Raw genomic sequence first — 24,727 nt, 5'->3', positions numbered from 1 at the left:
ACTCGATCTAAGAATCACTTTTATGATCACAAACTTCACTTTCACCAAATCTCATTCTCCCACGGAGGTTTAGAGAGCTCAGCACGGCTGAGTGCAGCTTCAGAGAGTTTCACCATACGTGCAAGGCAAATACAGAAAGACAAGCGGCACAAATGACAACAGAAATATTTCTAGTGAACCCAAAAAAAGTGATGAAAAGGTCCAGAATGAATCACAGATATATATAAAACTAAAGGTACGTTTGAGCTTTGAACAACAAGCGTGTCCTGGACATTACGTTTTAGGGTCCCCTGGAAACATTTTCCAGCTTGTGTCTTTCTATTCTCAGTGCACGTGTTGTCAGACAGATGAAGACATTTACTTTTGTCTCTTTGCATGCGTTTTCTTTGAGCTCCTCCAGCAGTCAGTCACAGCACACCCGTCCTCAGGTCGTAACTAAACGAACAGACGCTGTTTGCATCAGATCATGCTAGAGTCAGCCAGCGGGTGGCGCTAAATATGCAAAAGCACAAACAAATTATCCTCACACACAACGTCAAAAGGATTCGTTACTCTGTTAATCCAAGGACCACGTCTGTTTCACGCCGACACACTCTGTTCTTTAATACTCCCAGAATGCCTTGCAAGGAAGGTCTCGAGTCCTCACATGTGAGCAGTCAACACGTAGAGGCAGTGAATACACTTGCCGTTTCATTAGGTACACTAGTGGATGCATTCTAATACAACAGTCCTGCTCTAAGTCTCCATGAAGGTTATCTGGTGTTCAACTCAATCCTCCACAATGATCATCCAACACCTTTCTGACACTGTCACTGGTGTACCTAATGAACTGTGTAGGTTAACACAATTAAATATGGTCCCTCACTAAACGTGCTCATATTCTGATGTGCCATTTTAATTTTAAGAGTCAAATTAAAACCTCTGCAGGTTTACAGACGGCCAGGTGACGTGGGAAGGAACCAAACAGAAGCTAGAAGGAGCTTAAACTCCTGTGTTCACCCTGTGGGATGTGATCTGTAGTGACGCAGAGATGGTCCTTTAATTAAGCCTCAACCTTTTCTAGCTCAAACTCTGAGGCGACTCAAACTCCAGCAGGCGCTCTTCCCCGTCGTCCTGCCCGGGAGGACAGACTCTCTCGTCTATTTCTCTTTGGGCGCCATGTCGTCACCGCCCGACACGTTGCCCTCCTCCTCATCGTCGTCGGGGATTATCCCCCTCAGGTAGGAGCGCTTGAACTCCTGGAACACCATCTCCTCCTCCAGCTCACTTTAAACAGCAGATGAGAAACTGTAAGCATTCACTGTCAGAAACTGGCCGGGGGGGGGGGGGGGGGGTTCAGCTGATAGACTGGAGGGAAACATCCTCACATGACTCACACATGAATAACAACACAGGACACCAGAGGAGCCTCAGATCTCATCAGACAATCATTCAGTATGGGGCGTAAAACACCTCTCCGTCAGTTAGATCCTCCAACCAATCATGAGATATGAACGAACTTAACTCCACCGTGCTCACATGACGTTTATGACTACTGTTACAGGCGCTTTATGCTTTGCCGTCAATTTGACACCGACTCTAACGCCGTATCCTGACATTCATCTCCCCAGATCACAAGAGCTGTGATTGGTCCGCTTGGTAGCAGCGTGTTTCTGCTTTAGTAATCTCGACTGTTTCACCTTCTCTGCAATTTTTGAAATGATTGTCAATATCAATAAAGATGGAACACATGGAGGAAAGGTTAACTGAGGAGGTTCAGAGATACAAATATTTGTACGACTCGCCTTCGGCCAAAGTTTTGTTGAAAGTGAAGCAGGAAGTGGAAACGTAAATGAACCGACTAGCGTTAGGGTGGCGTTGTTACAGAGCGAGCCACCGGCGTAGAGTACGTGGGTAGGCTACGGCGTCTATGTCCCGCAGAGATATAAACTCTGCTTTACTCTTCTGGCCATTAACATATTAAGCCCTGCCCACACGATCTGATTGGCCCGGCAGAAGAGACTCCAGATAAACTTCCCCTGCCAACACATTACTGGTTGCAGAAAGCTGGTCTGGCTTCTGGGTGATCTACAGCTGAGCAGTGACCTTTGACCTCAAGCCACATCAGTGAATCATTATCACATTATGAATCTATTTATTCATATCCATATCCATGACGACCATAACAGCTCCTGAACATGAGCCCGTCCCTGCCTCGGCTCATCCTCACACGGCCACCGTCAGAGATCTGTTCATTCGCTCACTTCACTCATTCACTCCCAGCTCTGTCGTGTATATTTACCTCTCCTTCACTGTCGGCAGCAGTAACGGACAACAGAAAAAGAAAAAAGGGTCGATGCGTTAATATACAAACACACACGTTGCACGATCACTTGCTGCAGATGTGCACAGCTGGCAGGAAACACTCACCTGCATCGGGTTTAGGATGCATCAGTTTGAAGGGAACCTCCAGGCCGACCTCACTGCAACAAGAAGAAACAGAACAATCACCGACCACCAAACAACGACGGACTGAAGGCTTGATATCTGAAGGTCTTCAAGAATTAGGTGCAACAGCTGATTCATGATTCTGAGTCTTGTACTTTCATTTCAGTTCATTTTACTTCCTGGCCTTGTGTTTTCCAGATTTTGTGATTCTCTGCTCCTCCCCATTGTCCCGTCTCTCTATTAGTTCTCTGTGATTAGATTTAGTTTCCCTCTACGTTCTCCTGTCTTATCTCAGCTGTGTTCTTGTGCAGCTTCTAGTTATTTCCTCCTGGTCCCAGGCTGGACGTTACTCCCTCCCTCTCGTTTAATAAAATGATTTTTGTTGTCTCCTCCTGCCACGAGCTTTGTGTGTCTACCACCTTTTGTGAAACAGAAAGTTAGAGTCGATGATGTCTTTAAAAGCAGCTTTGAAAACAAACAGATGTGAACTCACCTCGATCCCATCAGCCTGAGAGCGTTGTGGAGACAAAGATGAAAATCAGAACAAGCAGAAACACTGGTGCCAGGCATGTATTTTTCTTTTCTGTGTGTAGATACGTAAATTTTGCAGAAACTATTGTCCAGGATGTTCTGACACCAGCTGAGATGCAGGGTGGTAAAACTAGCGTCAACCATCTCACTAAGTCCAGGTCTCATCCAGACCTCAGAATAACACACAGACTGACCCGCCAACGATGAGCTTGACCATGACTCTGTATGAGACCATGATTCCCATGACCTCCTTCAGAACTCCTTCCTTGACACTGGAAAAGAAGAGAAGCAGGATTTACAGCATCTGAAGTTTGCTGAAGTTCGGAGGAGAAGCGCTTTGAACCGTTTGCTCACATGCTCGTCGACGCCAGGTTGGTGTCTTCGTGCTTCAGTTTGCCGTCCAGAGCGATGCCTCTCCGCTCCCTGTTGTTGGCCAGCAGAGGCAGCATGGTGTAGACTTTCTGCAGCGTCGCTCCGGCAGACACAGAATCCCTGAAACCAAGACAGAACGCCACGTCAGAATTAAAACAATGCAGAGCCGGGGCATGGTGAGGTTTTCAGCTCAACGTCCAGATTTTAAAACATCCATAAGCTGAGTATAATGAAAACTAGTTGCACCAGTTTCTGGTCGTTTACAGAAACAAGTCATGCATGTTTCTGATGGGTTTTACCCAGAGTTTCCTGTTTAATCCTCAACTTCCCACCAGACCCTGAGAACTGAAGAAGCTACTCGGATGAAATGTCTTCTCGAAAAACTCTACAAGTCCAGATGCATTTCTTAAACGCTTTTTTTGGATACACCATGACCTGGATGACTGAGAACCTTCACAGACATCCATAAGCTGACAGGAAGCGTTAACCTATATACAATATGTCTGGAATGTGGGTGCCATGATTTTAAAATGCAAAAATAAAAGAAACGTGAGCAAACAAGGCTGCTGTATGGTCTTTAGTTTATATAGAGAAAAACTGCAGCTTATTCTACTCCATAGTTTCATAAGACACTGTATTCTGGATATATTATGTTAAAAATCTTTCACATTTAAACATTCAACATAAGATATGGTTAGGTTAGCTTATATTTCACAAGGTTTGAATTATCCTCTGCTGCTGAGCGGGCCATACAAGCCAGCAGCATTTACTTAGTTCATGTAGATTGTAGGTTAATCGTCATATCACATGACCGTAGGCTTGTTAGGGTTTCTCAGTTGAACAGGGCCTCTAAATGTGTTTTACCTGGGATCTTGGCACAAGGGCTTGTAACATCTAATCCTGTCTATTAATGAATGTTGCAAACATACAACGCATGTATTCAAAAATCAGTTCAAGACATGATTACAAAGTAAAAGCCACTAAGGCATCAACAGGAGAGACTCAGTTCTGATTATTAAGAGGAATGAATTGTCTTTCAGGGTTGTAGTTTTGTTCTTTTTATGCAACGAGTTTATCTTCTTTAACAGCACAGAGCAGCAACGTGAAGAGACAGGACGGCATCGGACATCGTGGTCTAATCAGCGGGACGGTCTCCGCAGCATCTCTGTGTAAGAGTGTCGGGAACATAGCCTGTATGAAGATGGACGACGGAGCAGCTCCTCAAAGGTGAAGCCAAAGCAAGTAGAGCTCAAAGGTGAGTCTGAAGGAAGTGTGGGTGGGGCATCGATATCAGGGCTCCACGTGGCTCCACCCTCAGACTGTACTGATCAGACTCCAATCTCAGTCTGGCCAATGAGAGGAAGTGTTGTCCATATTTATATACAGACTATGGTCGGGAAGCTCTCTGCTGTTTCTTCAGACAGGATGAGCGAGGGTTTGAGGTGTTTGGATCCAGAATAGTAGGAGACCATCTCTACCAGATGCTGAAGGTCAAGTTGTCCAGATGTTGGCCAGGTCTGTCAGAGAGCAGTGATGGAGTCTTTCTACTGCAGCCTTGTAGATGTTCAGGAATAAGAAGCCTACGACTCTGCTCATGACCTTCATCTTCTCCTTCATCAGGTTCTTCAGCTTCCTTCATCTCCCAGTGAAGCCATCCGGGTTTCCACTCCACAGTAAAATCCTTTACCTTCTTGTTTCTCCAGGGTTCCTCCCTGAAGTTCCTCCTTGTGTTGCTGTGCAGCTTCATCAGTGACTTTGTGGTTCACTTCCTCAGGATCTCCCGTAAGGAAGGTGGGAAAAAGAAAATCCATTGAACTTTGTTTTGCAAAAAGGACACGTGTCATGCTTCCTCTCTGCAGACAGACTTTACAGGAGCTGTGACAACATGCCAGGACCAGATCTTTAAAGAGGCGGTGGCACACAGGACAAAGGACGTCCTCTTCTTCGCTCCTGGTGAAGCTGGAAACTGATTTTACAGTTCACTCTGTAAAAAAAAAGGTTTTCCTGAAAGCTGCTTTGAGATTTGTTTGTTCAAACGTCCTGAGCTTCAGATCCTCAGTCTCACCAGCGGCTCCTCCCGTCACTGTTCTCTGCTCGCTGACGCGGCCAGTTTACTCTGCTGGCGAATCCTTTGTCCTTCTTACATTTTTGCGGTACAGTGAAACATTAAACCTGCTTCCTGGTGCACCTCAGGTGAGGCGAGTTATCCCTTTCACACAGTTAAATCCTGCAAAGCTGTTAGTAAAGTGCTCTATATTTTTATCTTAATGTCCTAATCTGGACTTATTTGCTGACAGATCTGTTCATTCTGTGGCATTAAAACCTGATCTTGTATTTCTACATGAGTTTTTTCTGCCAAACCAAAAAGACATGCACAGTGCTTTGTGAACATGGCGTGTGCCAACTATTTACCCAGTATCCTCGATATCCACACACTTGACGTAGCTGTCGTTGGAGTAGAGCACCACCGTGGCCACCTGGTCGACTGAGAAAGAAAAGAGACGTGAGGACACAGCGTCTCCACTTCAGCGTGAAAATGAAAGGAGCAGCTAGACGGCGGGTTTACCAGAGAGGATGATGTTCTTGATGTTTTTGTTGGAGTTGTTGGTGATGCTGACGTGAACTTTGATGGACTCGCCGTGGTAGTAAAGCTGAGGACACAACACAAGGTCAGAACATGCACCAGTACGTCATGTCTTCATGTGCTGCATGTGAAAAAGCAGTGATTATCATCAAAAGATACAGATAGACTGATGGATATGATGGGTGATGACATCTTTGAATTAGATGTGTGAACGTGCATGAAGACTCTGGATGCAGCGGCTGAATTTGGGAAACTGCTGCAGAATGTCTTCAGTGCAACTGATAGAGTATCGTCCACACACCTGTGGATTTGAGGGGTTGTGAGCATGATCAGGGGTTGTCCATATTTCTATACAGTCTATGGTTGTGAGCATGAAAGAAGAAGAAGTCTAGCAAAAAATTCGTCTGGATTTTATTATGAGGCGAGTTTCAAACCGATGCAGATAAAACAAAAACATCTGCATCGACTGGATAGTCCTCCAACCAATCAGAGACATTTAGTTGTCAATAAATTCAACTCCACTTCTGTTCTCTCTTCTGTCCATCACCACATTAAGCCCCGCCCAAATTATTTGATTGGCTCAGCAGATCTTTGCAGGAGCAGAATCAGTGGAGGGCAAAATTTAGTGGTTGTCAGACGACTTTGAAATAATATTCATGATCATAATCAACCTGATGTAATGAAGGCTATGTTATATCTCTATTATATTCAGAGTTAGTCCTCATTGATGGTGGCATTTCTATCTCTTTTAAACCAAACACAGAGGTAATGTTTGACAAAAGAGGTTTGAAATCATTTAGGACCAGTAACGGTGCTACAAAGATACAGAAGAAATAAGACAGACAGAAATAAATCAAAAGCTAAGTGGATAAACATAAAGCGCTCACATCTTTGTCCAGACTGGCCTTGACATGCAGCGGTTTGTCTGACATGACAAAGTCCCTGGTGGTTTCCACAGAGGGCGCCTCTCCCTCCACCTCTGGGGCGTACTGCACCTTCCTGAGCATCAGCTTCACCATGCTCCTGTTGGACCGGGTCGGGAAGGAATGAGGTTTATTCTCTGGCTGAGAGTCGTGCGGTCCGGACAGACGGGCTGAGACTCACCGTTTGCGTACTTTGGCGTCCTGGCTCTCAGCGCTGAACGCCTTGATCTCAAACTCCACTGCACATTGCTACGAAAGAGAGAGAGAGGAGGCGTCAGAGGTGGCTTCATCACTCCTAGTCTGATTCAGCAGTCGGGATCTTACCTTGCCGACGTCATTCGGTGCTGGCTGGAGAGCCACTGAGCACGGCAGGTTGTCTGGAAACTAAGAAGGAATTAAAAAAATGTGAGACAGAGACAGAGATGCAACCTGATGTACACAGTCCTGTTCGCTGTTACTCTCTGGAAGCTACTTATATACTATCTGCAGCCCAGAAGTCCAGAAGAGACCAGAGTCTCTGCAGACACATAGAGCCCCTTTTTCTACTTTTATGCATCAAAATGACTCAAAACATCCACTAAACTTTGTCCCAGTAGTCTTCTGTCTTGTCCACATGATGTTTAGAAATGTTCTTCTTGGAGAGCAGTGTCTTTGTCCATCACACCATGGTTGTTCAGTGGATTCATCAACATTAACATCAGCCAATGAGAGAGAGGCCTTTAGCTGCTTAGAAGTTCCTCTGGGTTCCTTTGGGACCTCTCAGACTATTATGGAGTGATCTTTGTTAGTGGACCACTCCTGTGGAGGGGAACAGTCGTCTTCAATCTGTCTGACTGTGGATTATTTGTGGGTTCCAAACTCTTTAGAGATGGTTCTGGAACCTTTTCCAGCCTGATGAGCAACAACAACTCTTTCTCTGAGCTCCTCAGAAAGCTCCTTTGTCCACAAACATGTGTTGTGAAGATCAGACTGAGACAAATCCCTGATTTATTGAAACTAAACCAGGACCTGAACCACACCTGAGTCTCATTACATTGATGGAAACACTTCTGAACACATGGACTCTGATTGGACCTGGAGGTTAACTTAGAATCCTAGAGGAGTCATTTTTCATGTGTGATCATGGGCTAATACTCCTCCCTTCACTTCCCTCAGCTCTGACCGTCACCGCTCACCTCGAAGAAGAACGGGTAGGCGTTGTTCCCCAGCTTGCGCAGCAGTCTGGCCTGCACCTTGGTGTGGATGCCCTTCTCGCGCTCCTGCAGAGGAGGGTACACCTGCCGGGTCGACAGGTAGAGCTCCCTGCGGAAGGCGATTCCCATCACGTCCATGTCATCTCTGCCGTAGCGAAAGGTGCAAGACAGGGTGACGAACACTGGAGGGCAGAGAGGACACGCTGGTTTAAAGAGGCTCTCAGGCATCCAGGTCCTGGTGTGTCCAAAAAACTGAAACTGGAGCGCGTCCAGCTCCATATTTAACAGGTTTAAAGAAAATGTGAGGAGGTGTGTTCGGGCACTGACCTTTCCTCCCCTGTAGAGCTTCAGGGTCAATGAGGATGACGCCATCTAGTGGTGAAAAAGATCAAAACTCAGTCTTACTAAAGGAAAGAAAGAAAGTCTTTTGTTTCAGACGCTGTTGCACGAGGACATGTTTCAAATCAGTGAAGCCATTTTTTATTTTTGAAATAACGTGAATCATTAGACCCAGACATTAAATCATGATCCAGGTGTTGTTGTTTTTTTTTTACATTATCTGTATCAATTATTGTTTTCATGCGTCGGTTAAAAAGACCAACACATCTGCATCTACTTCACCCCGTCATTATCCCAGCTCTGCCGCTAACACTGACCCAAACAAAGGCCCCGTTCACACCTGCTATTAACCTCCATCCCGTGGCCTTGAACAGTCTGTGTGAAATGAGTTTGCGTCTCACCTACTGGATCCACGGAGTCACCGCGGTCGACAAAGTCTCTCTTTCCCATGTAAACGCCAACCTGAGGCAGAAAGCACAGATTCAAAACATCTGACAGTTTGCTCGTGAGGCGACTTTTTGTTACAGATAAGCCACAGTGTAAGAGTCTTCAGATGTCTGGTATTGTCTGACCAGCGGTCCAGAGCCCAGAGACGACCAGATCACTGTGTGCACAACTAAAAACCACCAGGACATCTGAGCTGAGAAGCTTCCACATGTTGCACGAAAAAAAAAATTCTTCTTAAATATGAAAAACAGGTGAATTAAAAAAATTATTTCAGATTTTATATCGAGTGAATCTCTGTGACGATGCTGTTATTTAACATGCTGCATTATCTTAACTATTTATTTTCTGATTAACTGAATAATCATTTAATCTGAAACTCAACAACTGTAACGTCGTGAAACTCACGGGAAAAGTTCCAGATCAACATTTCAGACCGGTCTGGTCTGGACATCAAAACATCTGCAGTTCATTTTATTTTTTTAGTGATTTATATTTTTAACCAGCGTTCCTAATAAACTGGCATCCCCCGTGTCATCTGGAAGCGGGACACAGACAGTACGTGGGATCAGACCAGAGCTGTCGGCCATAAATCAGACACGTGGCTCAGTTCAGCTCACGTTGCCGTGACTTTGAGGCGACCTTGAGGGGATCAGTCAGCTGAACGGCGTCACAGAATTAAATGCAGCGACACGGATGGAACACATTACATATGGAGAATAACGTCAGCTGGACACCCACTGACATTCAGAAGCTTCACAAATCTAACGGAGGTTGTGTCTTTTAGTTTGTGACGTGAAAAGAAAAAGATCCTTCAGTCCTGAACTCACTGTGGGTTTAGTTTGAGCTCTGCTGCTGCAGGAGGAACAGCGAGGAGTTTCACAAAAGTAAAGAGAGCAGCAAAGGAGAGAAATGCTTGAAACAGAAAACGTAGTGATGTGATGTTTGTGCTCAGGTCCAGAGGCCTCTGTGTTTCACCGTCACTCACCGACTTGTCCTTGCAGATCTTCTTGAAAACCACGTTCTTTGGACTCATGGTGGAAGAGACGGAGGGCTGCTGCTGAGAGGAAGGAGACACATGAATAGACACGGCAGGACTGCCTCCTCTCTTTCACCAGCAAAAAAATGAAACAGAATAAAAGAAGGTGCATGAAGCTGTCCATGACGTCCTCCTATGACCTGAACAGAACCAACTATGGCAACCCAACGGAGCCAGTGATGTTCATGCTGCAGCTTCACTGCTGATAAACTGATATAACACAGAGAGAAGAGTTCTGCAGATAGAAACAGTCTGATGTCTGTACCAGGATAACAAACGTCTCTAGCCGTCGACTTTGAAACATATTCATTAGAACATGAGTGTTTAAGAGTCTTTATGTTCTCCCTGTCTTGGTCTGATTGTTTTTTTTCTACAGGAGCTCCAGCTTCCTCCCACATTTCTAAACACATGAACACTAAATCAGCTCTGGGTGTGACTGGTCGTTTGTCTCTTTGTGTTCGCCCTGTGATAGACCTCTCGCCCATTATCAGCTGGGACAGGCTCCAGCTCCTCTGACACCCTCTGAAGTCAGTAATCAAGCAGCAAACAAATGGCTCCTTCATCCATGTGGAGCCTCATCCTGAGGAGCCTCTGATCAATCTGGGAACGCCTTCAGAGCAGCAGCAAGCGTTGGAAATCAGCTCGTCACGCTTCTGTACGTCCACACACACTTGAACAAGTCTGGGATCATCTCTGCATCGTTTCATCTCGTCAGACGTTAGTGTAGAAGTCTGTCAGCGTCTGAGCTGTGACCAGGATCTTTGAGCTGAGTCAGTATCTGGTCACATTAATGCTCTGCTGGTGACAGAGAATAACAACAACCCCTTAAAGTCCCATTCTGTTGCTCTGATCAGCTGGAGTTACTACACCAGGCTAATTAGACGCTACAGCTCTTATTTACTGAGACTTCCTCAGATCTTGATTATTTTTTGTCCTTCACAATAAATGGAAAAAGCTCAATCATGGATTTTCCGGCCCTCGTTGCTTCCTCCACTGCTGTGCTGGCCTGACGTAGCCAGACTCGTGTATGACTACTGTCACTCATCTGTCCATTGCCACATTAAACCCCGCCCCCAAATGATCTGATTGGCCCGGCAGATCTTTGCAGGAGCAGAATCAGTTCCCAACAGAGAGACTCCAGACCAGCCTTCCTATCACTGTGAACCGTGTGATCCAACATGTTAACGGACCGCTTCCACAAACTGCAGCGGTGTTGAATCCAACTGCTGCAGAGTTCTGCTGCATCCCATGACCACATCATCACGTCTGGTTCAGCACACGGCATTGGTTTTGTTTTTGTTGCTCGAGTTAAAGCTTGGTTAAGCTTTTCTCGTATTTAAACGTTTATTCTGCCTTTAAATGTCTGAAGCTGCTGCTCAATGTCAACATCCACGAGATAAGAACAGTCACTGCTACTTATGCTAAAGAACTAGCCCTCATGAAAACTGGTGTCCAAACTAACCAGCACAAAAGTGTTGGAGCAGTAGAACTCTTTAAATGTTTAACTGGCTTCTTCTACTAGTGAGAAACCACAGAGAAACATTACTTGTGAGTTGTCTCCCTCTAGTGGTGGAATAATAAACTGCACCACTGATTTGCAATTGCAATCAGGGAAAACCTGCAAAATATAAACAATTACTAATAATTCTGTCCTTCACTTATACACAATTGTTAAAATACCAGCATGCAAGCATCCATAGGACGGCTACGCAGCATCTTATCGCTGGTTTCTTTTATTCCTTCCTCTCTGTGTGTTTACAGATTCATTTCATTCCGTTCAGATGACAGAGAGATTTGAGCAGACTTAACTCCGCTCAGCTCTTTAATCCTTTTAAAATCTTCGCAGATGCTTTTCACCTCTCGTCACTAAAAAAACAGGACATAAAATCCCTCCAAACAAGTTTTCACACTCGTAAATAAATAGGAACGTCTGGGAAGTAGAAATTAGAATAACAGCACATGTCAAATACCAAAACCAGATAAATACAGACGTCTTTTATTTTTCCTCACATCATTTCTAGGCCAAGACGACACGTTAAACTGACAGTACCAATGATTCCTCTTCAACTTGTTACTGAACCAAAGAAATATCTCTTTTTCTTTTAATATAATATATGCTAGCGGTGTTAAATGCAGACCAGAGTGACATATTCATCTCACAATATGAACACAAGACACTTCCCTGAAATAAAGTGAAATATTTTGGCGTTTGATTCATTTTTTCTTGATTCTGTCTGAAGATAAAGTGACACCCTGGATGTGTTTGGAGAAGAGAGAGAGACTCACCTGTGCTGCAGAGGAGGAGGAGGAGGAGGAGTGTTGAGGAACCAGAGGAGGAGGCTGCAGTCGGTCAGAGGAGCTCTATAAGTAAACACCTGGCCGTCCGTCACCGCCTCCATCGGCCCTCGACGGCCAATCAGGTGACCTGGCTGTGAACTTTGACCAACCCTCAGTGCTCAGTGCCCCCCCCGCCCCCTCCGACCACAGCATCCAGACAGACGGACGGACACAGACTCGATGTGAATGAGCCGACTGAGAGGATTGAAGCTGGTTCCCCCTCAGTCAGCACAACAGGCCAGATTAGACAGAGACAGAGAGATCAGTGGCACTCTCACTTCACCCTCACAGCGTGTGTTCGTTTTTCTCCTTTAATCTTCGTCACAACATAATGACGGCAGCTGAAGGAAGTCACAGGCTGTTTGTTTCTGGAGCCACGAACAAAAACACTGAACGCTCAAAGACTTTAGCTGTTCCTTCATAAACACCAGAATGAAGACAAGAACACTTTGCACATTGTTAGCAAGAACAAACATGTCAGTCATTGTGTCAGTGGTGGTGTTAGATGCCTCTTAATGGAGCAGAAATACAGATCATATTTATATTTAGTTATTTATATGAAATGATAAATTATCACTTGAGTTCCAGAGCGTGAACGTGACAGGAAAATGAAGACATGCTCAGACTTTTGACATCCAAGGTTTGTCCAGAGGCAGCTTGAAGGGCAGCAAGTGTGTGTGTGCTTGTGTGTGTGTGCTTGTGTGTGTGTGTGTGTGTGTGCTCAGGTTTATAGATAGACAGAGTGATGCTGTGGAGCTTTAATCCAGTGTTCTGCCTGTCAGCAGGTAAACAGACAGAGGTGGATTACTGGATTAATCATCATTATTACACAGGAGATTACAACACACACACACACACACACACACACACACACACACTGAAATCACAGACATTTTTCAACAGCAGAAACAACCGTGGTTGGTCTCCTTCCACTAGAAGCCTCCTTTTAATTCACTCTGAAGACACTTTAGAAATGATCCATTCATTCATCTTCTGTAACCTCTTGTCCTCTGGACGGTCACGGGGTCTGCTGGAGTCTATCCCAGCTGTCATTGGTCGGGGGGGTCCAACAGGTCTCCAGTCCACGCCCGCCGATAGGGGTGGACAAATTGGTCTGCAGTCCCGGGCCCAGGGTAGAGGGGGGGCCCAGAACTGGGCCCCCATTAAATTATGGAATAATTAAAAAAATAATAATAATAAAATAGGCCTATTTGTGGAAAAAATATGTAATATTTGAGTTACATAAAAGCTTTTTCTTTGTTTTCTTCCTCATTGTCCTTGAAATAGTGGTCAAGAACCCCCCCACTCCCGACACAAAAATGGTTTGGCCACTGATCAAAATTTGATGTTGCCATTTGATTTGAAGTTCAATACATTCAAAATGTCCGGTCAACAATCTAAGATTATCTGTCCCGGGCCCAGGCAAGACTGTCAGCTGGCCTGCTCCAGTCTATCACAGGGCTAACACAGAGAGACACTCACACCTACAGCCAATTTAGAATCACCAATGAACCTAACCAGCATGTCTTTGGACGGTGGGAGGAAGCTGGAGTACCTGGGGAGAACCCACACAGACACAGGGAGAACATGCAGACTACACACAGAAAGGAACCAGTCAGATGATGCACAAATGACTCTTCACATTACAATTAATCAGGGCTATTGAGGAAAGCAACAAAACAACCACAGACAGACAATTAAAAAGTCTTAAAAGAGAATAAATGACCAGAAAGACGTAACATACAACTACACAGAGAAACAAAAAAACTGTTGTTGATTGGCTGCCATGAAGACCTAAAATACAAAGTCCACAAAAACATCTCAGTGACCAAAGTGGTCCAACCAAGACCAGCCAAGTGTCTATTTAATAGCACATGTTCATGGTGCATTACTACTGTTTCCTATTAATATGCAGGTCAAATATTTAGTAATAATGACAAATGCCCAAACACTTCTTCATTATGTATTAAAAACTTTATTCAGATAACAATAAACTCCAAACAGGATTAGCACAGTTCCAAACAATCATTTTAAATCCACTGAAATCATGTTTTCCTAAGACTTAAGATTTCACCTCAAAAACAAATAAAAAAAGTCTAAAACAGTTTGTTAAAAGCTGAGCAAGTATATAATATGTAAAGAACGTGTCAGTGTGTGTGTGTATGTGTGTGTGTGTGTGTGTGTGTGTGTGTGTGTCTTTGTAATCAACGTAGAGCGTCCTCCGACATCTCAACTTAAAAAAAAATCAGGATAAAGTTACAGTTCAAATGAATGAATGAGTTTGTACAGCACAGTTAGAGTACAGGTGGTACGACGTGTGTGCGTTCAGACGTAAGCTCTGCCGGCATCTGAATCTGATTTCTCTGTGCGCTTGTAGACCTTCTGGGGTTGGTTGTCATAGTAACCGCTGAAAAACAACAAGGACAGAGTGTGAGAGCGGGAAAACCACCTTCCTCAAAAGCTGCAGGACATTTACGTATGTGGAGAACGACATACTGTGAGCTGCAGACATGTATAGCCTGTATCAGTAGCATTTAATAGTCCTCCACAGCGTGTTGTTAGATGGGATAGTGTAGCAGCTAAAGGTCTAATAACTTTATCAAATAGTTGATGTGCAGCCTCCTTCTCTCTGTTACCACAGGACGTTTGGTGAAGTTGTTAACTGACTGCTGTCCAGAGGATTTAGACCGTTCCTCTGCTAGCGTTAGCATTAGCCTTTGTTGCAGTAATTCTATAGTTGTATTTCAGGACTGACACAGTAGTATGGGCTTCATCTTTAGTGAAGTATTTCCACACACTTGATGAACTGATGACCCACTGAGCTCCTCATGTCTTCTAGGAGGCGGCCATGTTGTTATTGTCATATGATCAGTGACTTCCTGTTGACTTCCTGCTTAAAGCGTGAAGTTGACAAACTTACAAGCTGACTAGACTAAACAAACCCTACTACGTTGTGAGGAGTGAACGAGCGACAAAGAGGTCAGGACCGTCCAAAGAGCAGCGCACAAGCCACAACTCCTCAGGGTTTGACTAATACCTGGAACAATCTCTACCAACCTGTGACAGAGGAATCTGAAAACTCATCAGCTGCTGTCTGATGACTTCGGATGTAGAGATGATGTTTACGACTCGGGTAACAGTTTCAAACCACCACAGTGGCTTTGTTTGAGGTATTTAATTTATTTGACAAACGGCGTGTTGGCTTGGTCGTCAATGGCGTCGTTGGCAGTGCCTGACTAATTTAAAATCAGTCAAAGGAGGAGGAGCTTGAGTGGAGCTGAGGCTACAGACAGCTAGCAACCTGAGAGGACACCTACACCCCTGATTCTGCAAAACTTAGGAAAGCCTTGATAGAATTTAAACTAGAGTTCTAGAAAAACTGTACCGTTGTCATGAATGGAGGTTGACTTACTGTTGAAGCCAGTATCTAGTAAACATTAGATGAACTACAGGCTTTGGCTTCACTTTCAGTCCTGAAGAAACAGAGACCAGAAAACTGCCACAACCAACATGTAGTCATTTGCCTAGAGGCTCTGAATATTCACATATTCACAGACTCATGATAGACAAGGTGTATTTCATGTTTTCACTTCTAATAGAGCAAAAGCTGTGGAAGATTGGAGTCTCAGTTGAAACTGTCAAGCAGGTAAAGAAACATCTCCTATACTTTTTTTATCCCTGAAGAAACTACTGAACCTATCTAAAAAGAAAACAAAATGAACCGTATCAGTCTGATTGTTGCTTGTGATTTGTCTGTCTTGTTTTTACATGTGATTGTTTTTTATTGTGTTTTTATAGTTGTCTATTTTTCAACCTGTCTGCAAGCCAAGTTTCCCTTAGGGGACATTAAAAGCAACTGAACTGAACTGAAGTACACAGGAAATTATGAAGTCCATCACTCACTTCAAAAACTGTAAAACTTATTAAACCAATCTCCACCCACAATTTTTGATTGACACTAAATGTGTAAGAGCATCTTCAGACTGTCCTCAAAAAACTACTACACAGATTTTTGATTGATCAAAATTGAACCTACAGTGCATCAAAATGTTTGACTGTAAACAGTAATGTAGCAGCCACTGGTGTTAAGGTTAGATTATGCTTCCGCGTAGTGATCACGCAATGGTCACGCAATGGCCACGCAGTTGCTCGGACGCAGTCGTGAGACCGTGATGGTTCTGCGTGGGGTTTACGTGTCGAAATGCATGCCACACCGGTAGAGGGCGCTATGATTTTTTGTGACCGACCAACCGAGACTCTTGTGACTATCTCGCCTCGTTATTTACCTTCCGGCTTTTGTCGTAGTCACAGTGTACGATGGACACCGAGACAGAGAGACTGGCGTTGGAGCTCCAAATTATTCAAGCAGAGGAAGAAATACTTCTTTTGCAAATTAGGGCACGACAAAGGAGACAATGATGTTTATGAGTGGAAACCGGAAAAGCGGTCTCCAGCGGATGTAGTTAGCGGACCAATCACAGCCAATGCCGCTGCGTTGCTGCTGCGTTGCTGTTGCGTCGCCTCGACGCGCGTCGAGGATTTTTGGGAGGTGCGCGTCTGGCCCTTGCGTAGGACGCACGGGGGTCCGCAAGGACGCAATAGGTCCGTAATAGGTCCGTACGCATGGACGCGCTGTGTCAACGCGGAAGCATAATTTGGGCTTTAGCCTACCTGTCTTAATTTTTATTTAACCAGAAAAAACCCACTGAGATAAAATCTCCCCCCATGCATGAATGAATTGCGACCCTTATGTGGGCCACATCCGGCATCCAACATGTGTGCCACATAAGGCCCACAACTCAGCCAAACTGCAACCAGAGCTGGCCCTAATGTGGCCCTAAGGTGGGCCAAACTATTTTCAGAAGTGGTTCCTGATGTCAGCCTTAATTCAACCTTAACTCAGCCACTTAATTTATGTGCCATATTTATTCAGATATATAGATATATATAAATATATATATTAAAAAAAACAAGTACAGTATAATAAGCAAGTGTTTATTTTTTTTAGTCATGTCAACACAGTACACACACCTGCACATTTAACATATTTAAAAACTGTACATTTATGATTCTACACATAAACTGGATAAATTGGATTCTCTCCACTCTCAGGACGAGTTTAAGATACGGTGCTGTCCATACTTTCTCTTCATCCTCTTCAGTCTGCCACCATCTCTACCTGGACAGAGATGAACCATATTTTGATGGTCAAGTCTGTGGCCCCAGATGTTAGGCCTTACAGCATCTGAAACATACACACACATAGCACAAATGATTGGAAATTAACATTTTTGTATCATTAGATAACATAGCTACTGTAATTCTATTAAAACTGATCCTGATGATAATGTTCTGGTCTCAGATCTCAAGTGTTTCCCCAACATCTTCTGCTTTATAGAGGACATTTCAATGCAGTTTTTTAATTTGTGTACATGTAAAAACAAGGATTTACAGTGTTACACAAACTGAGTAGTCAGTATCATAATGTAATCAATAAAAATAACTATTTAAGATTCTTAAAAATAGAGACTGTAGGTTTGTAAACACAACATTCAAACTGACCCGGTTTATGGTTGTTTACCCTAAACCTCAAACTTCCTAACGCTAAACGTTAGCCACATAGCTAACCGTTAGCCACACAGCTAACCGTTAGCCACACAGCTAACCGTTAGCGCCCCTTCTTAACATTAAGCCTAGACTTTTGCGATGGTGATCTGGCCAAGACGGCAGCAGTTACACGTCGGTTAAACAGCAAACGCTGATTAAAAAAGCGACTATGAACAGCCAGCACACGTCAGCCAACTGTAACTTACCAAAGTAGCAACACCAAGATCATAAATACATAAAAATTACACATTTCGGCAGGAACAAGCAAACAAAAACTTGACAGCAAGCTAGCAAGCGTTTGTTGGCGTTAATATTACAGGCTATGGTTGGCATGTTAAAACTGGGCCAACGCTGTACTGATATAACGTTACTGTACAAGCAATTTAACGTTAACTAACTTATATGTTGAAATTCCTATCTTATTCGTTCACTAATTTATCACTGTCTTACCTCAGTCCTCAGAGGGTGGGGGGTGCGTTTGATGAAGTCTCCTTGGCCGGCTGGTGATAGATTGGTGTCATTATAGTCCGTCCAATGATGATGAGCTTCACCAAAACACCCTTTTTTTCTTAAAAGAAGCAGGTGTCAAAGTTGTGTTAACAGGAAAGAGGCAGACTAGAAAACCGCAAAACCAACTGGGGCAGTGCGGGCGGGGCATCAAGGCCACCGTGGCCTTAGGGCAGATATTTTTTTCAAGGGCACAAGGCCAGATTGGTGAAATTCCTGCCCTGCTCTCTTGGGTTGATATGACCGGACACAAATGAGTGTCGAAAAGGTTTTTTTAAATAGTTGAGGTGTGTTTGCGTTTACCCTTTCTTGCTACCAGCTCGCCTACACGCGGTGCAGAGAAGTCCTCCGCCCAGGATGGCCAGAGAAGCTCCACCCCATCCCAGGAAGAGGCCAGTGCCCAGCTCGAACCTGTGAACGCAGAAAAAGTTCACATGAAGCAGCTGATTTCACTGAAGAAGACACCTAGAACCAATCTGCATTAGAATATAGGACATTCATTCATAAAGTTATAAACAATAAATTATTTTATTGACATATTTTTTGTTGATCAGAGAGGAAATAGTTTTTTGGTTGTGCAACGCCTCTAAAATGACCTTTAATGCGCTCATGATTTACTAGTTTGTAATAAAAATACAAACTCATTACGAGCACCAAACATCAGTTGACATGTCATGGACTCAGTTGTACACATGAACGTGATGGTGAGAGGATGTGGGCTCATGTACATTAAACCCAGGTTGTAATTTCTCATCATTAACGTTATAAAATAGTTTTAAATGCATTTTACATCTTGTCAGAATTGGAAACAGAGTGTGACAAGAAAACTTCTACTGACGTAGACTAAACCCTTAGACCGTTCTAGATATTAAATGAAGAGTCAGCGCTTCAGTAGAAACATCTCACTTCACTCCACCGTAGAACGGGTTGTTGAAGTCCTCCACGACCCTGAACGCGTACCAGGAGCAGGCTACCATGGGGCAAATACCTGCCGACACACAAACGGATTTTCATTAGTTAGTTTGTTTTTATCACCATTAACCCCGTGTGTCCTTACTCAGACATATTGTTTAATCTCCACTTCCACATTCATTTGAACATCAGCTGCCGTGTCACACACACACAAACACACACACACACACACACACACACACACACACTCACACACCCCTCCATCACTTTGCGTTCCTTTGATCAGCCTCTGGCGCTGAAACTCCCTGAAACACTCCCTGCACAGGTATTAAAAATAAGAAAAGCACTCCGTCCACACCTGTTCTCATTTCAGAAGAGCAGGAAGTGTTGGATTTTTATTCATTTGTAAAGAAGAACAGCAGCAAAATCAAATCAGTTTGACTTTACCAGAGACTGAAAACAACATATACTTCTTCTTTTCACCTTCAGACGTGCAACTCTACCAACAAAGACTTATATTATATATATATATGTATATATATGTGCTGAGCATCAAGATAAAACATTTATTTAAGTGTAAAGTTACAGGCCAAGCAAAACACAGCAGTATTTCAGCTCTAAACCCTTTACTCTGGAGGAAAAAACGCTTTGAAACTAATTTTGAAAACTACTACCCAGTCGGCCTTAGGCACATGGGTCCCTCCATATGAACTGGTTCTGGTTCTGGTCCAGGTCTCTTCCTGTTAAAAGCGAGTTTTTCCTGCCACCGTCACCTTCAGGCTGCTCTGGGGCTTTCAGACCAGATTTTTTAAAGCATCTTGACATAATTTGGATTGTCATTGACGCTGTTTAAATAAAACTGAATTGAGCACATCATTGAGATTTACTGATTTTCTGTTTTGTTGAGAGGAAATTAGATTCATGACCTCAGTTCTCATAAATCCTACAGGCCTGAATGCAGCGCTGCAGCACAATGAGGTGAGACAGACTTTGCTGCACAATTCACAGCAGTCCTTTAATCTAAGGTTGGATCAGATCATCCTGAGTAATAATGAGCAGCGACGTCCTTGATAACAAACAAAAGATCAGATGAAAGAAAAAAAATAAAAAATGCAACACAGAGCCAGGTTTCTGAAACTTTCTGCTTCATCTCCAGGGATGAGTTCACTTGTGAGGACGGACGACGCTGAGCCTGAACAGAACCTGAAAGACCAACTCACCAGCGATTATACTTATGATTCCTCCGGTGGCGGCGATCTTGGCCTTAGACTGATCGGTGGCCGAGCCGATCCTGATGCACTTGAGTCCAAGGAGAGACACGATGATGGAGCCGAGGCCGAGCAGCAGGGAGATGATCATGAGAGCGCGGCACGCCTGCACATAACCTACGAACAGGGAAAGATAAAAATGAGAGGACGTTGAGACGTTGGGATGTTGTGATGTCACTATGAAGACCACTGAAAGAGACAAAGGTTTCCTGAGGGGGTCAGGCACCAACATGTCTGATGGGAAATGTGGACGTAATTTGTTGATTGAAAGTCAATAAAATCAATTTAACACTATCAACTAGGATCTAGAAGTGTTTATCCAGACCCTCGTCTTTTATTGCCTCAACTATCACTGAGCTATTTTCTTGTTTTAGCTAAGCTACTCTGTCCCTTCACCTGCTCCCTCCAACAAATATAATTATTATCCTACAACCTCCTATGTGCTCTTTTGCCTTCACATGTTTTGGAGCTTCTGAGGTCCAAGGGTGGATGGGATTTTAGCGTTAGGGCTCCTAATATTTGGGATGACAGAGAAAAAGTCTCATTTATACATTTAGAAAAAGGCTCAGTCAGTTTTCCAAGAAGCACCTGGATGAAAAGAAAGTGTGGACATATCTGGACGATGCAGCTCTGTGGTACTGAACGAGGAGATAATGAGGCTCTGCTGCACACAGTGCTTGTTAGAAGGATACGCCAGTGTTGGTCTGCATGTCCAAATGTAAACGTTCATGCTTTTAATTTCAATAAATATCACCGTCCTGATGGACCGTGCATCAGATGAAGGAATCATTTCTAAATAAATAGCCTAGACTTATTTCTTTCTAAGAGACACATTAGATCAGGGTCGCGTTAACCGAACATTTTCCGTCATTGACCGTTTTTTTATTTTTTAAATGTGACGGAAATGTGAGCTTAGCTTAGCTTAGCTTAGCATGAGTTTAGTCACTGATATAAATGCTTACAACTTGCTTAAAACTCACAAGATGACTTAAAGAGAAAGAGGAAGTGTAAATGACATGACGTGTGTGTTTTCAGCTTGTGTAGTAGTTTATTAACAAAATGTCCTCATCATATCATAAAACCTGCCGCTCCTCTTTATGAGCCTCAGAGTTTCAGGTCAGCAGGAGCCGTACTCTATGACTGGCCTCAGTGATCATTTAAACCTGAAACTAAAACTCATAGAAGAGCTGCCAAAGAGCCCAGATCTGAATTTTATATCTGAAATCGCTCCACAAGACTTTTTAGTTTAACCGCTTCAGTTAATGAAACTAATACAACGATAAGCGGAACAGCATGATACCTGGAATATGATATGTTGTTCTTCTTACTCTGCAATTAAACAAAAAACTGAGAACAACTAAATATAACTCTGGTCTGGTAGACATACCTTTACATCTAAACTCAGTTAATGTACATGAAACCTCTGCTGGATGCGTCTGATTGCTTTGGACAAACGTTGCCCTCCATTTTATTGTCAGTTGAAGGAGGACGCTCAAAATGGCGTCCAACGAACTGTGTCATTTGGAGAAAAACAACCCTTTGATCAATTTATTTTACTATACAATAAAGCTGTTTTTAGAAATGATCTTTTATGTTTTTGTTTTATAGTTTTCCTTGAAGCAGCTGAAGCGTTTACGGATCTGTTTTAGGCGGGAAACTTCTGGCTGTGAAATCCACCAACCTTTGGACGACCGATTCAGAAACGGTGCCACCTGGCATGCCTGGCCTACTTACTGAACCGCCGACCTGATACGCTTTAAAGACGGTTTCTCTAATACGTAGTTTATGAGAATTAGAAGCTTCACTCATCAACACGAGTTTCATTCAGTTATTTTGTGCTTCTCAGAAGCGTCAGTACGTTTAGACAGCCCTATGTTAAATTTGTCTGTGGACGTGACTATTTTTAAGTCTTGTTTTATTCCCTATGTCTCAGTAATGACAGTTTCCACCTCATCTTTGATATAGATTTACAGTAAGGACTTAGGACTGTGTTCTCGTCTTACCGGGCAAGGCCAGCATCGATTGAAAGTCCCGACACTCCGCCATGCCCGCGCTGTTCTCGGCGCAGGCGTGCCATAAGTTTTCAAACTGCCTCTGAGAGATGATGATGCCGCCGGACACGGTGGAGATCTTCCAGGAGTCGTTGGCCAGCGATGCTCCGGTGACCAGAAAGCTGATAATACACATGATGAACCCGGTCCCTTCCACGGCCGTCGACATGTTTGCAGTGCTTCCGGAAAAATGGCTTGAAATGAAACAACGGGGACCTTCAGGGGAAATCCAACAGCCGCAGGTCGTCTAAAAACAGAAGAGCCTTCACACGAAGCTTTCAAAAGCACTGGGAAGAACAAGGTCACAAGGCCTGGTCCTCGGAGGTGACGGAAGCAAGCTGGGGTTGATGAGGGTTCTGGTCTCTCTCTCGCCGCCAATCTGACATCTGTGGCTCTAACATGAGGACTTTACACTGTGTCAGGGGCCATAAACTGCGGGGCCACTCCCTGTAGCTTCCCCCACCAAGAACTAATCACCGTGATGATAATGAGAGTGAGTCTTCAGCCACACCTCAGATAGCCCTGACAAGTTTCTGCATTAGCTCCTGAAGCTGCTCAGACAAAATAAATTAAAGAAAAAATGGCAAAAGGTGAATCCATCATGGGCCGACGGGTTCCTTCCTGTGTGTGGTTTGAATGTTCTCCCTGTGTCTGTGTGGGTTCTCCGTCCACCGTCCAAAGACATGCTGGTTAGGTTCATTGGTGATTCTAAATTGGATAGACTGGAGACCTGTCCAGGGTGGACCCCACCTCTAGACCAACGACGGCTAGGATAGGCTCCGGCAGACCCCCATGACCCTTCACAGGACAAGAGGTTACAGAAGATGAATGAATGAATGAATGCATAAATGCATAGCAAAAAGCTGAGAGAAATTTGAACGTGTGCTCATTCCCCAAGAAAAAGCCCCAAGAACTTGCTGGGAGTTGTATCCATGGCGGTTACTTGGTGGTTGGTGGAGTACTGATGGAGGTTAATATGAGATTCTGGTTGGTTTTAAGATGTTTCGACTGTTTACTAGGTCTTTACAAGGGCTGTAGTGGTGATTGCTGGGTGTTTCATGGCACAGCATTGAAGTATTTGTTAGCATATTAGCAAATGACAAGGATGTGATTGTGACTGTAGGAGTTTGCTTTGTGTCTAGTTACAGGAGACTTCCAAGAGTTTTTAGAAGAGTTTGTAGAGGAGTTTGCTTGGAGATTGCCAAGTGATGCTTGAAAGGGTTCTTATGATGTTTATGATGTTCTTATGATGTTGAAATAAGGACAATAATCTCGTGGTGTGATTGTAGAAAGAGGGTCGGGATGAACCGTGTTTGTTACCGGTGAACCTGAGGGTTGTGAGAAGTGAATCTGAAGACGTGAATGGATGTGATCAGAGTTAACCCAGAAACTGAAAGAGTGTGAAGCAGCCTCAGTCATTACTTTGAAACTAAGATAAGTTCTGTTCCACATGGTTTGATTGGTTCCTTTATTTGGTCTCAACCTCGACCAAATACTCTGTGCTGGAGGGAAGTGAAACTGAACCAAAAGCTGAACCAAATGAAGCAGCTGTTCCACTCTTTATGTCCCAATATAAAAATAAAAACAAGAAGAAGACCTCCTCCTCCCGTCAGACTGATGAGTCACAGAAATTAAGTGGTGATCTCTCCTGCCTCACCTCGCTAATCACAGAACCTCTTCATCTGTTTCCACCAACACTGAAACTGACACTTGGTCACAAATGTAACCACCGGTAATGACCCCAACTAGGTCATTTGCTGTCTTCCTCCCACATTCATATTTTCAGGCTGAACTTGTTTCCATCACTAAGTTGAAATTAACTAAGGAATAAAAACGAGGCCAGTGTTTTTTGTTTATGTGGTGTCACTCATAAAAACTGAACGACTCAAAGAAGCAGAGGGTTGGCAGGCAGCCGGGTTGTGTGAGTTATTCTGAGGTTTATGGTTTTATGGCTGGTGACAGTTAATGTTTGATCATCATGAGAGTCCAAAGTCTGAGTCTTCACTCTCTTTCTCTTCTCACTCTGAGCTGAAACCGACGGAGGATTATTAAACTTTAAAAAAAACAAAAACTGTAAAATCAAATGGAAAAACCCTCTATAAATTTTAACAGCTCAATTATAATTATTGTTCTATTAAATTACAACGAACCTGATGTTCTTATGTTTTTATTGAAAAATGACTTAACTTTTAA

The 24,727-nt window shown here is 43.7% G+C and overlaps 2 protein-coding genes across 2 annotated transcripts; both read right to left on the bottom strand.

The window, feature by feature from the left end:
- Positions 1–1,139: 1,139 nt before the first annotated feature.
- Positions 1,140–9,849, bottom strand: saga (S-antigen; retina and pineal gland (arrestin) a; the record flags this gene model as incomplete). The annotated part of the gene is made up of 13 exons (XM_084547259.1): positions 1,140–1,266; positions 2,406–2,462; positions 3,141–3,230; positions 3,313–3,450; positions 5,743–5,815; positions 5,897–5,981; positions 6,802–6,937; positions 7,019–7,086; positions 7,162–7,221; positions 8,013–8,212; positions 8,358–8,402; positions 8,771–8,831; positions 9,802–9,849. 13 exons carry the CDS (start codon positions 9,847–9,849, stop codon positions 1,140–1,142), a joined length of 1,188 nt encoding a protein of 395 aa, XP_084403385.1.
- A 3,992-nt stretch (positions 9,850–13,841) lies between these two features.
- cldn15la (claudin 15-like a) lies at positions 13,842–22,981 on the bottom strand. Its single transcript, XM_084546088.1, has 5 exons — positions 22,487–22,981; positions 20,436–20,600; positions 19,210–19,291; positions 18,607–18,714; positions 13,842–14,596 (listed from the first exon to the last, which is right to left on the bottom strand). Exons 1-5 carry the CDS (start codon positions 22,701–22,703, stop codon positions 14,515–14,517), a joined length of 654 nt encoding a protein of 217 aa, XP_084402214.1. The 5' UTR covers positions 22,704–22,981; the 3' UTR covers positions 13,842–14,514.
- Between the last annotated feature and the right edge of the window lie 1,746 nt (positions 22,982–24,727).

This window comes from Chelon labrosus (assembly GCF_963514085.1).
Source record: "Chelon labrosus genome assembly, chromosome: 6".
Classification (NCBI taxonomy): Eukaryota; Metazoa; Chordata; class Actinopteri; order Mugiliformes; family Mugilidae; genus Chelon; species Chelon labrosus.
The sequence above is the reverse complement of the archived record's forward strand: the minus strand, read 5'-3'. Positions and strand labels throughout refer to the sequence as shown.